At 34.4% G+C, this 14259-nt stretch overlaps 1 protein-coding gene across 6 annotated transcripts in view; it reads left to right on the top strand.

Annotated features, from left to right (window-relative positions):
* IFT88 (intraflagellar transport 88) overlaps positions 1-14259 on the top strand; it is a 48010-nt gene that overhangs the window by 17268 nt on the left and 16483 nt on the right. For all 6 annotated transcript variants that reach the window (XM_074167968.1, XM_074167958.1, XM_074167995.1 and 3 more), the window contains 8 exons: positions 1504-1603; positions 4871-4957; positions 5621-5807; positions 6360-6468; positions 6910-7060; positions 8192-8307; positions 11229-11281; positions 13093-13158. In XM_074167968.1, the coding sequence (XP_074024069.1) occupies positions 1504-1603; positions 4871-4957; positions 5621-5807; positions 6360-6468; positions 6910-7060; positions 8192-8307; positions 11229-11281; positions 13093-13158 (869 nt within the window). The remainder of the gene's footprint in view (positions 1-1503; positions 1604-4870; positions 4958-5620; positions 5808-6359; positions 6469-6909; positions 7061-8191; positions 8308-11228; positions 11282-13092; positions 13159-14259) is intronic.

The following is a 14259-nucleotide window of genomic DNA, read 5'->3' as shown; positions in this document are numbered from 1 at the left end:
TGACTTATCAGAACTTAAACAGTATGTCTTGTGAGAATTAGCTTGCTGCTTAATAACTTGTTAGCACAAGTAAGTTGGGTTTGTTTGCTCTGTATCATCTTTTTTGTTCAACAAAACTGGAAAAGGTGGGCAGATACTCAGTTTCCTTAGTGCTATCCGCAAAGTACTTGTCATGAAGTAAAAAACTCTTTCATATCTGTTCTGATTAGTTAAACAACTTCTGGTGATATGTGTAGGATTGTTTTATGTATATCAGGACAGAGTTACTCTGTTCCTCTAGACTGAGGTATTCAAGCCCAGTGAAGAAGTTTAACTAGCAGTTTGAGCTTGGTTTTCTAGATGCTACAATTTGTTATGAGTCGTCCGAGTATTAAATGTAGTTATAATCAGATTAATTTAATTTACAGAAATAAAATGGGCACAAATAATCTTTGGATTTCATAACTTCTTACTTAAAATGTGATATAATCTTGGGGCTGTTCTGTCATATTCCATAAGGAACAGTTGGATAGTTAGCTCTCATTGCTTTTTATGGTTAAAATATGTTAACAGTAACAGTTGAAAACTGGTTTTTGACTTTTTTTTTTAATTACAGATGTCTCTGCAGAAATTGCTATATTCCAATATAATTTTTCCTCCACCATCAAAGTATACCATTTGTATACTTTGTATAGAGATTGGCTGTGTGCCAACCCAATTACAGTAGCAGGCAGTTTGTTAAATTAAACTTTTGTTGGCAAATTAGCCAACTATTAGAAGAAAACAAATGTTTTTCCACCACTTAACAAAAAAAGTGTAAGGGATTAAAGAAGCATCCCAAAAAGTTGTTCATTTAGTGTGCTTAATTCCAAACAGTTTGAGAGAACAGTATATGTGTACAATAAATAAAGATATTGCTTCAAATGATTAGGCAATTTTAAAGTATACAGCATCAAACCCTGGAAGACAATGTCTTTGAATGAACCCCTGAACTATCTGCTTTGTTCTGTTCTGCCCTCATTTTGCAGAAGACCCTAAGCCAAAAGTAACTGGGGGATGATCAGAAAGAGGTTTATTATTATGACATTATTATTATTATATAGCTCAGTGACACAACCTGCAGTTTCTGGCTTTGTTTCCTAGGCTGGTTTATGGGGTTTGGTAGCGTACGCAATGGGAGATCAGGTTTGAAAAATCAGCTGATAGAATTTATCCAAAGAAAATTATTTGAAAAATGATCTTAGTCAATATCTGACATCAAGTATCACTCAGTGATGGGAAATAATGTGATACTTAGGCAACTGGCTAAAAAAAATGAGAGCAGATACAGTATTATTAACGTTGGTTATCGGAATAAAATGTTTTTTCAAATATTTTTAATTAAAGTGTTCTTTGCTTTTATAAAGAAAGTATAGCTAAGAACAACTCATTTTGGAAAGAGAATTGGTTGCAAAAGTGTATAGCTTAAAGTGGCATTTGCACAGGTGCATTTTGTTTGTCTTTATGGCTTGCTTTCTGTTGCAGGTGTGTTGAAGTAGTAAAAGCTTCCCACTATGTAGAGTTAGCCAATGACCTGGAAATAAATAAAGCAACTACTTACTTGAGGCAGCAGGATTTTAACCAGGTATAGTAACTTTTCACACTACTACTTTTGAGTACTGTATTGGCAAAGATATCTTTCTTAGCCACAGAGTATTTTTCAGCAAGGAAAAGAAAGATTTATGCAAACATAATTACTATTTTAAAGCTGTTCGGTAAAATAACTTTATAAAAACACTGACAAACTGAATACCTCTGTCATCTTCTAAGGTCCTTCACCTTCCTATAGCTTGGGGAAATGCTTACAGGGCCATGTGCTTAACTTTAGCCCTCTTTTGCTTCTCATATTTAAGCTCTTCTGGTTTCCTGAGCAGCTCTTGCTCCTCCTGTCTGTCCTGTCGTCTTCTCCTTCCCTGTAGAATACAGCAAGAGAATTATCCTTTATTATACTGCATGTCTGACTGGTAGCTTTTCTGACACCAGGAAGCAGTTTGAGAGTTTGGAAAATTATGGGCAAATCTTGTAGCTTTATTGATGATAGCTTTTGAAGGGTGAGAATGTTACAGGTAGGTAAACGGTCATATGATCTCAAGAATTTACTATTTTTTTGCCATTTCCAGTTAGTATCCAGTATAGGTTAAAAAAAAATTAAATCAGTTCTCAGAGGTAAAATGAGATTCAGAGATTGTTAGTGATGTCTCTGTGGAGTACTCCGATGGAAGGAGAGGGAAGGGTTGTTGGAAGCTAGGAGTAAGTAGAGAAGATCAGAATCAGAATCAGAATCGTAGTGGTTGGAAGGGACCTCAGAGATCATCGAGTCCAACCAACTGTAAAAAAAAAACAAAAAAACAAAAAAACAAAAAAAAAAAAACCAAAAAAAAAACCAAAAAACAAGATGCTCTTTTTATTTTGATTATGTGATAGAAGACCTTTAACCTTCACTGGAACTACTTAATAGTAGAGTGGAACTGCAGAATGATGATTGCAGAGAGTCTTTTTTTTGTTCTAATAAAACTGCAGCTGCCACTTATATTCATCCTGTCTGTTGTTCATACACTTACTAACTCACCACCTGCTCAACACACCTTTGGCTGAAGAACAAGAATGGAAACTTTTTGAAATATTCTGTTTCAAGGCTGAAAGTTTTATTGTGTTTCAAGAAAAAGAACTAAAATAGATTTCTGCTGGAACTATAATGGGCTTAACTATGTGCTCATCGTAATGAATATGTTATTTTAAAACAGTCCTAGCAAAAAAAAAAAAGTAAAATAAACTCTGGGTGGAAATTACCGTAATATGTCTAGACTGTATTTTATTAGTAAGGGAACTTGTGTATTAGGTATCACGGAATCATGGAATTGTCAGAGTTGGAATGAATGTTTTTTTTAATTTCAAAGATCAGCTTTGAATTTAAGAACAAAATTCTGCAGGTTAACAATGCAACTCCTTTAACATCTTTGGGAGGCCCTGCTTGGGTCAGGCAAGCTGGGTTGAAGTAAGCAAATAGTTTAGGTACTTTAGAAACATGTCGCGATGAATGATTTGGACAATCTGTGTTTTGATTGTTGAATCTAAGTAATTGTTATTGTTGGGATTAAGAAGTTAGAAGTTATTTAGAAATACATAAATTTAGGTGATGTTATAGTGAAAGCATTTCTACTTTACAAGGACAAAAGGAGTATTGCTTGGATTTACATCCTAGGGCTCATAATTGCTGAAATGATTCAAGAGACCTGCAACAAAATTCACCAGTAAGGGAAAAGAGTTGAGAGTCATATGAGCTTTTCATTATACATGAAAATGAGATTAATTCCACTCTAATCTTTACTGTCAAAGGTGCCATTTAGTAGGGAAAGCAAAGGTAAGGAAATCAGCTACAATGGAACATGGCTTTTTAGAAAGTGGCTTTGAACTACATACCTCTAAATTCACTAAAAATCAGCTCTGTTGTAAGAAATGCACGGCTTTTACTCAAAGAAGCAAGTCTTTGCTTAAGGGCAGAGTACCTCAGGTATTATAGGAGTGTTAGGTCTGGGACCATTCTGTTTTTGGAGAAAGTCACAAATATATATAAAAGTCTAAAATTATCGTAGTTGAAGTCTCGCATCTCAGAGACCACAAAATCAAAATCCTAACTTTTGAAATACTTTTCTTGTTTGAAATTGGTGTGTTTCTTTAGAGGATTTTCTATTATTGGGAGGGTATTATGATATTTAGTAGTTCTTAGTTCTTGGGTGGAATGTAGTTGACTAAATGAACTACATCGAGCTGTATATACTTTGTCATTTTACACGTCATTAGTACAGTCATGTCTTTTTTGTAAAGTAACTGTAAAAACAGTATGTATGACAGTCAATTAAAACTTGTTTCGTCTATGTTTGTTTTGGCATTCTACATACACTGTCATGCATTCAGTTTGATCTGTAAACAGCAGCTTCTAGGTTTCATGTAGAGGAAGACAGAAACTTTTGAATTGCTAATGTTGATGTCTAAATTGAGGTTGCAACATCTGTGTTGTAAGAGATGACAAAACTGGGCTTATTGTGATATTCTATCAGTTTGTGTAGTTAGTATAAATATTTAGTGTAAACAAGACAGATTTTCTTAATAATTCAGTCTGCACTTACAAATCTTATCACATAGTCAAAAAAAAAAGGCTGCCTTTCATTGGAAAGTTTCTTTGATAGTTTATTAACTATAAATTTGTTTATTTTTTGCCCATAAACATACTTCTTTTGAAGTTTATGAAATTTAGTTTTCATGTAAAAGATTAAAAACCATAAAAATCTTCTGACCTCAATCTTCATGTTTGAGTGCTTCCTAAACTTAGACAGGTGTCATCTTATTACACAAAACAACTGCAAGTTGAAATCCAATCCTGCTGTCTTGCGTGGGTTTTTTATATAGCTTGTACTTTTTTAGCTTTTTAATAACAGTTTTAATGTCAATCCTTTTGTGTTCACTTAAAGAACTAGAAAAATTGTTATGAGAATTTTAATTAGTTGACTAGATTAAAAGCAAATAATATAAACTTGTGTTTTGTATGTATAGAATTGTCAGGTATCTGTGTACTTCTAGGTAGCCATATCTAATCTAAATTTTGAAGTAGTAATAAATAGCCAATACTATTGAAATTTTGTGACCAAGATTAATATTATGTATAAAATAGATGTACTTCTGTGTGTACATGCTTACAGGCATGGGTTACAAGCTCTAGTAATTATCATGTATGTCAGTATATGAGATGATAATTTTAGCTGTTTGTTGCTGTGAAGTTTATCAATGCTTTCTGAAAGAATTTTGGTTTAAGTTTGCTTCAGTGGGAAGTAAGTTGTTTCCAAATTACTTCTAGGCGCTGGAGACTTTAAAAATGTTTGAAAAAAAGGATAGCAGAGTAAAGAGTGCAGCTGCAACAAACCTTTCATTCCTTTATTATTTGGTAAGTGTTTGCTTCAACCAAACTAGTTAAGAACTGGAGTTTATGTAGCAACTTCTGTATCTTTGTAGCGATTTTTGTGTCTGTCTAAATATTCTCTGTAAACAACAAGAAACTGCTTGGTGGAGAAGTTACTCTGGAATAGCCATTTTTGGCTGTAGTTGAAGTTTGGAGCGTGTCCTTTGTACCCTGTTGCTGGGAGGAAGAGTGAGATTGAGCCCGGGGCCACAGCAGTATGTATGTCTGCAGTGTGGTTTGTGCAGAAGCTCAGCAGCTACATTTAAAACTCGGGTCCTGAAGACCCTGGCTGAACTTTAGGAACATGTGAAGTATGTAGTTTAGGCAAGCGTGTTTGTGTATGAAGTTTATATGGTATGGGGATTGATTGATTTTTTTATTTTTTTTTAAAGAAATACTACTTTGTTGCAACAAAGAGAACTTCCAGACTGAATGGGACAGTGGCAAAACACCTCTCAAGCCTTGTCTGAAACTCAAAAGAGATGATCTGCCTTACGCAATTACATAAGGAATAGTTTAGGACGAAAGAATATATTATTTGTCTCATTCTCAATCTTTTCAAATTCCACCATATTAACTGTAAGAAGCCACAGCTGCAAGAAAATTAACGGACAAATAACTAATACAATGTTTGTTTTGTTCCTGTAGGAGAATGAATTGGCACAAGCAACTAACTATGCAGATTTAGCTGTAAATTCTGATAGGTACAATCCAGCAGCTCTAACTAACAAAGGAAATACTATTTTTGCAAATGGAGACTATGAAAAAGCAGCTGAGTTTTATAAGGAAGCTCTCAGGAACGATTCCTCATGCACTGAAGCACTTTATAATCTTGGTAAGCCAAAGGTGCTTTTGTCTAAAGGTAACACTAGTGTTTCTGAGAATCTGCCTTTCAAAGTTTTCTTGTATAGAAATATATAGTAATTTATATTATAACAAAGTATTAATTTGTACTTCCTGTCTGTTCAGCAAAAAATATCAGTGTTAACAACATCAACTAGTAACTGCAGATGATTAAGTCACTTTGAAGATTAAAAATGTCTACTGTCTACTAGAAATATACCAGTTTTAGCATTGTTAAACCATCAGAGTCATTCCACTCTAAAAGCCCTCCTTTTCCCTCATTGATCTTGCTCAGAAAGTGAAATTATGTATGTTCTTGGTCTTTGATTAGATTCATGTTCCTTGTATTCGTCAGCCTGGTAAGTCCTGTTAGCTGGTAAGAATTATAAGCATGGCTTTCCAGAATAGAGTCTGTCAATGTCAAGGCAGTTATACTACTTCAGAGTACTGTGCTCCTATTTAATTTTTCTTGGTTATTCTGTCAGTTAATAAGCTGAAGTCATTTTTTTCTCATTGCATTAATACTGTAACCTTTATTTCTTAGGTTTAACATACAAGAAGTTAAACAGAATAGATGAAGCTTTGGATTGTTTTCTGAAACTCCATGCAATCCTTCGAAATAGTGCCCAAGTCCTTCACCAGATAGCAAGCATGTATCTTTTTCTGGACTATAATAAGGGGTAGCAGTTGTAGTCAACTCATTTAATCTGAAATATGTGTTTCAATCATGACGTGAAGACTTAAGAACTTACTGTAGTGTCTGTTATAATTAGGATGATCATGCATAGATTCATTCTCTCATGTTTGTAAAAACGAGAACAAAACTTCCAATGTTCTTGGACATTTCCAGTGAACCAAGTAAAGAGCAGCTAAAGCCTCCGAATATTTATTTTTCTTCAGTGTAACAGAAGTACTGTGATATGAATGAAATTATGAAAATAATGCATAAAAAATAAAAATAAATCCCAGTGTATCTCCATGCTACAGTGACTAGTGTATCTGTCCAGCATATAGGTTACATTATGTAAAGTAGTAGGAATTCTGAGTAAACTGAAAATATTATCAGCATCAGGCCTTGACTGAAGAAAACTCAGATATGAGATCATGGAAGATCCCAATCAAGCCATTGAGTGGCTCCTGCAGTTGATCAGCGTAGTACCAACTGATCCACATGTACTTTCAAAGCTAGGGAAATTATATGATAATGAAGGTGATAAATCCCAAGCTTTCCATTATTACTATGAGGTACTTGCTATTTATTGCTTTTCCAATGCCCTTTCTCATAATTAAAGAACATTTTGTCATAAGTTCCTGTGTCAAATTAACAACTGATTAATTTAAATTTTTTAAAATGTCATCCAAAAAAATTTTTTTTTTGGGGGGGGAGAGAGTTGACAAAATCTAATTTTTGTAGTCAGAGCCAAAGGAAACACATAACCTGTGTTTCCACATGGTATTTGACCTCAGACTTCCATTTTTCATATGGTCATTGTTTACATTGACCCCTAACAATTTTAATTTAAAATATAGTCTGAGATGAAATAAAAAAATAGATTAAAAAATGTAATTTTAAAGGTGTGTAACATAACCATGTTGGTTAGAAGCTGTATCTGTATAATGGATATGGAGATACACATATATAATGTGTTTGTGTTTATGTATGTAAGTTTATATATACATTTTAATGGTAGAGCTACACATTGTATGTATACAATTGCCTAAAGATGGGCATCGTCTCTTATTTCAAACCAGCTGTAGTTTGTAGAGATTCTTCTGTTTTAGAAACCAGACTAAGACAGGAGGTTGCTTTGCTGCAGTCTTAGAGTTTTTTTTTAATCTGTGTAAAACAAGGATGGCCAAAGTCTGAGTTGCAATCTGAATACTAGTGGAGTTGTGCTTGATGATAGTTTTGCTGCCTATTTCAGTGGGAATTTCTAAAAAGCCAGAAATGTTATTTACGTACATACATACTTCATAGAAAAGAATGCTTTTAGGTGAGTTTTCTAGCAGACTGATTTGAGTTGGAATTGTATGTGTATTAGCTAGCATTGTTTAATGTCTTAAGTAACTTACTCACGTGTAGACGTGATCTAAGGAAACGTTTTTGCTGTTGCAAACTATTTCAAATAAGGCTAGATGGAAAATGTGACAGACTATCTCAGGTAACTTCTAAAAAGCATTCCATAATTAGAAAGCTTGGCATGCTTCCCCCCCCCCCCCCCCCGAATTACTTGGTGTAGCACACTACTTCCATTCATATATTATACAATTTTGGCATCTGGAGAATTAAACACTTGAGTAAGATATTCCAGAAGTAACATAAAGATGTTGATTATCACTAAAATTGTGTTTCTTTCACCTTTCCTATTTTGTCAGTCATACCGGTATTTCCCTTCAAACATTGAGGTCATTGAGTGGCTTGGAGCCTACTACATCGACACCCAGTTTTGTGAAAAAGCCATTGAGTACTTTGAAAGAGCAGCACTTATCCTGTAAGTAATTATTATTTTATGCCTACTCAAATATTTTGTGATTAGACGTCCAGACGTATACCTAGAGATAAACTAGTTGGGTAACTTTAATGCTACAAGCAAATACCACAGTCAAGACTATTTCTGTTTGCTTACAGTGTGTTTTTGCTCTTATTGTGCAATTTCAATGTTAAATAAGATCCTCCATTGGGCCCAAGATCGTATTAGGTATAAGAATCTTTTCTCTATCCTCTGCCATTATACACAGCTATGAAGTGGGGAACAGCTCTGCTAGAGCCACCAAGACCTTCTTCTGTATGGGTTTATGCAAAATATGTCCTTTCTATTATTTTGTCATGTGCTGAGGATTTTATGGTTTAGATAAGTGCATCTTTTAGCAGTTCTTGCTGCATTCCCACTTTTCACATAACTTCTACTCCCATAAAAAGGCTCTTACAAATAAGGTATAGAAGTAAGCAAAAATGTGCAATGCAGAAATACGAATGGTTAGTGAAAATAAGTTGACAGATCAAATTGATCCTGGTAAGAAATATTTGAAATATATTGAGTTTAGTTCAGCAACTTAATTGCTGAAATTGTCCTGTAGCAGAATATGATGCACTTAAGAAAGCATATAAGCCATGTATTTTGTTTTAGATCAGAAAGAGAGCTTACCAGACAATTGTTTAATAAACAAAAATGTGGTTAAATTTGAATCTGTAATCCAGAGTTCAAACAGAATTCTAAAAAGACATGCATATAGTCTTTTTATGTGGAAACAAATATTTTGCTATATGTTCACAAAGAATTTTTTGTTAATAGACCAACTAAAATTCATGCAAATAAAATTTGCTCTAACAAGTGTGAATTTCTTTATTTTGTGCATTGGGAAACTTATTAAAAATCACACTAAGGAAAACTCAGTTGTTGCTTGTCTTGTGATGATCTAAAATTTGATATTCTTTTTGTTCTGTGAATCTGAATGCAGGCATGAACAAGACAACATGTGAACTAAAATTTGTACAATATTATTCAAGGAAAGATTATACTCTGAATAGGTTGTTAGAAGTTCAGTAAAAAATACTAATTCTGGTTTTGAAAGGGCTTTAATTAGAGTAGACATTGATTATAGAAAAGAAAATCCAAGATGTAAATAAGGATTAAAAATGGAAACGGAAATAAATAGAAAAACACACTTCACCCAAATTGTGGTATGATTATAAGGAAATAGAGATGTAAATTAGATGAAAATACAGAGGACATAGTTCACAGAAATCACAGGTCACAGGTTTGCCAGTATTCTTTTCAGTATAAATACTGGTCACCTTAAAAAATTGTATTTTAGTCAAGTTATGAGATCATGTATGCTGGCATTCATGGCCTTCTTAGAAACTTTGGAAAGAAACAGCTGAAACTAAAAAGAATTATTTCATAATCTTGTTTTGGCAAAAATCTAAATATTTTATGCTTCATGTTGCTCTCAGTCCATGCATGAAATGTGAAGTATGTGGATTGTAAAGCACTTACGAATAATTGGCATATGAAATTCTTCATTATTATTTGTAATTGTGATCTATCTGTAATACAGAGAAATTATTTCTCTGTGGGATGAGATTGTTAATAGTAGATAACAAAACATAGATGGTTTGGTGTTTATTTGATATTAAAAATAGTCTAGATATGCTAATTAATAAATCACAGAATCTTCACGGTTGGAAGGGACCTTTGAGATTGAGTCCATGAATTGCTACTAATTGTAAATAAAGTTATGCTTTAAAATTATAACTATTTTAACCGTAACCAGCATTTTTTAGTTTAACATTGTTTAGTGTATTCAGTGTTTTAATCACAATAATTACATTTTAAATTGCATTCTAAGATAACATGTTAGACAATGAATTGAGAAACAGTTTTTCATTATATTACATTTTACAAGCATGCACAAATCTATCGTTAATAAAAGGAGTTGTGCAGCTAATGCTGGCTGTCGACAACTTGTTCTATCTAGAATGTTCATACTGAAATGCATAATAAACTTTATTATGGTGTCTGCTTGGCTGCTTTTATTGGTTGCAGGAGACATATTCAGCTGAAACTAAAAAAGGTGAAGCAGCTGTCTTTCATAAGCTTGTTTGGCAACTACAAGGCAAACAGAGTATTTAGAGTTAAAAACAGCCTGTGCTGTGACTAGAGGGGAAAAATTGAAGAGAATAAGTACAAAACTATTCTGAAAATGTTAGTGTACAGTGCCTTTGGGATATGCTACTGTTGAACTGTAAGCCACGTGTGAAAAGTGCTTTGGCTTATAGAGCATCCTTACATTGCTGACATGAACATTTCCTAATTTTCACGTTATCTTGGTAAGAATGAGGGAAGAGGCCAACAGTTTTGTTGTACATGCTCAAAGATCTCAAATATTTTCTCTGACCATATCTAGCACTATTGTGTGCTAAAAAGAGAAGGACAGGTAGCAGCTTGGATATTGAGGAGATGACAGAGGAGAAGCCAGGGTTTGAAGCTTTAAGTGGGGAGTGTGCCCCTGGCAGGCATCCCTTGGGTGTGCTCTGGACCTTACTGGTGGGACTCAGAACACAGTTTAGGATTTTGTTCTCCCCCACTGTGTGGTTCTGTACCTCAGACAAAGATTAGTGGTTCACATGTCAGGTCTACTAATTGTGTCTGGTGCACAGAATGATGAGCAGGAGAAAGACTATAATAATGGACTACAAATAAGTGACATCGAGACCTGAACACAGGAGCATGACGCAGCGGAAGACTGTGTGTGAACTGAACAGGCTAAATCCTTCCTAGGAAAGCAATACGCTAGGTGAAAAATTTCACGAGTAGTTTAATAGTAGGTATTTTCCAATGCTGTGCAGATTATTTTCCTTATTCATTGTTTGGCAGTGTGCATAATTTTATTTTATTTTATTCATATGCAGACCAACACAAGTGAAGTGGCAGCTGATGGTTGCCAGTTGCTACAGGAGAAGTGGTAAGTTCTTTAACTTTTTTGTAATTGGTTAGAGGTTTGTAACATTTTTTGTAGTTAACTGGGGTTGTTCAACCTGGAAAAGAGAAGGTGTCTTATAAGAAAGATAGAGAGAGACTTTTTACCGGGACCTGTAGTGACAGGACAAGGGACAACAGATTTGAAACCGAAAGAGGGTAAACTGAGATTGGACGTAAGGAAGAAATTTCTTACAATGAGGGTGGTGAGACACTGGAACAGGTTCCCCAGATAAGTTGTGGATGCCCCATCACTGAAAGTGTTCAAAGTTTTTTGAGCAACCTCAAACAGTGGGAGGTGTCCCTGCCCATGGCAGGGGGGTTGGACTAGATGGTCTTCAAAAGTATCTTCCATCCCAAGCCATTCTGTGATTTGTTTTGTTTTGATGGATGTTTTGATTTTTTTTCTTTTGATCTTTTCTACCTGATGTGAATACTAATCCTACAGTTTGTTTGAAAATTCAGTTACATATTAATTTGTTATGAGCTTTCTGTGTATAGGTAATAAAACATGACTTTTCTTTTAAGTCCAGGAGGTGTCTGCACTGACTTATGCATGAAACACTCCTTGTGCTGTAAAATAAGTAAAATAAAGATGATACTACAGCATGAATGATCTGATAAATTTTTTTTAAAATGTAACTATACTACCATCTGATCTAACATAAGTAATTAGATTTTAAAGTTGCCTAATTTCGACTCCTTTTCAACAGCAGGTATAATTTTTCGATATTCAAATAGTATTTGCATTACACAAACAAAGGACAGCCTTAATGTGCTGTATTTTCGTACTGGGAACATACTACACCAATAAGCAAAATGGAAAGAGACTCATCTTTCCGGGTTTTTTCAGTGCCTAAAATGCATTCAAGGCACTTGATGATGTAAATAATACTCTTCTTTCTTGCTGTACCATTTTTCCACTCTCCTTTACACTTCTTTAGAATTTTGCCCAACAGACTTCAATAATAAATAAGTGCATTTTCTCACTCTGCTCACTTATTTAATACAACAGTGAGAAAAGGAACAGGACCTGGGTAAGTCAGTGAATTAAGAACAGTCAGCACTGCTCAAAACTAGACAGATTAACTGTGTTCCCAGCAAAGAAACACAATGGTTTTGGCTGCTTTTTAGACCATTTATGATTCATTGGCAAAATACCCAGCTGATTGTGTTAACACATAGCAGATCTCTACCTTGCACTAATAAAATAAAAATAGTGATATCTCAACAAACTTTTTTGTCAGGTGTTTTATGGCTATGAGGTTTTAGATTCACAGGATCTGTCAGTCCTTTCCATAATAATCAAATAATAATTGAAGGCAAAAATCTTAAAGAATAATTACTTCGCTACCAGATCTGGGCAAAGGAGAGACACACAATTAGTACTCTGAGGGAAGGAAGGACAGGCAGAGCTCAGCTGTTACACATTTCTATTTGACCAGTCCATTGCATTTGCAGCCTCAGATAAGCCCTGATGCACTTGATACAGCTTGTCTAGTAGATGCATCGTAGAACAATGAGGTCCTAGAGGCAGGTCAAAAAAGGGCATAAATTAGGAAACTCCTCTTAATTCTGTTATTTACAGAGTAATTTGGACTGTTTTCAGATGCTCTTAATTTTTACTATCAGTAGTTAAAGGATGTTAAGTTTGGTTTTATCAAATTTGATCTTAATATATTAAATCATATGCTCAAACTAAAAAGATGAAGTGATGTTAAACTGTATCAGTTTCTCATCAGATATTAATTTTTTATGTTTGGATATGTGAGTAGGAGATGTATGTTTTGTTTGCAGGTAACTACCAGAAAGCACTAGAGAAATACAAAGTCATTCACAGAAAATTCCCAGAAAATGTTGAATGTAAGTTGTTTCATTGAGTGGTACAACTATCAAAGGAAACCTTGTTACATTAAATGTGTGTGTTAGTAATCGTATGATGTAAGTATTTTTCATATGAAAATATTTTCACGAACTAACATTTTTGCTCATGCTAATGCTGCATGTTTTCTGTGACAACACTAAAGTGTGATTCAGAAATATTAGGGTAATGCTGAAGAAGAGAGATGAAAATAAACTTAAACTGTAGTGGATTGGTTGAGTTCTCTCTCATCCATACTTCCTAAATTTTATAACTATGTTACTTATTTAATCTTTCTTATGATAAAATATATGTATTTTTACTTCTAGTTCCTGCTAATTGAAACTCCTGCTGTAAGTTTCTAGATACGAGAAAATCTTATTGTTAAGTTTCATCAAAGCCAGGTCTTCCAAACTAATGTCAGAGTGAGGTTTTGTTGTTGGGTTTTTAAGTATAGTAGGTCAGCCAGTCTCTAGAAGATCCATTGAGAATTTCAAACTATACTGCAGGAAACGTAACTTTGAAGAGCAAGACATTTTGCAGAATCAGTCACACTATCCTCTAAATGAAAAAGCCCTGTAGAAAATAGGGGTTGTCACTGGTTGTGAGGACATCCTCTTACGTACTGCACTGTGCCTCACTAATTCCAAAATAGCAAGTTGTTGCCAACAAGCCTGTGCTTCTAAATGCTATGTGGGAAGAACATTCACTGTATTTTAAAATAAAATTGTATCGTTCTGCTTTAACGAACATACTGCTTTTTTAAAGAGGAATCGTACAGCTCTGTTGTACAAGAGAAATTCAATATTATGACTCCTCAAAGTTATAAACAAAATGCGACGTTCATATTGGTCACACATATTTCAGAGGGGTGGAACATTTAGTAAACCTTTCAGAACGCTAATATTTTTCTGAATGTAGTTTCTACAATTAGAAAATGGAGGCAGGAGTTAAACAAGACAATTTAAGTGATTTAAGTTTTCTGCTGTTGAAACAATGTGTTTTCACTCATCCCTCCCTGGCCATGTGCTCCCAGCCATCTTCCTTGTGCTCCTTCTGATGCTTATCTGATCCCTCAGTGAACAAGTTAGTCTCCCTCAACC

Source organism: Numenius arquata, chromosome 1 (genome assembly GCF_964106895.1).
Source record: "Numenius arquata chromosome 1, bNumArq3.hap1.1, whole genome shotgun sequence".
Taxonomy (NCBI): Eukaryota; Metazoa; Chordata; class Aves; order Charadriiformes; family Scolopacidae; genus Numenius; species Numenius arquata.
The sequence above is the reverse complement of the archived record's forward strand: the minus strand, read 5'-3'. Positions and strand labels throughout refer to the sequence as shown.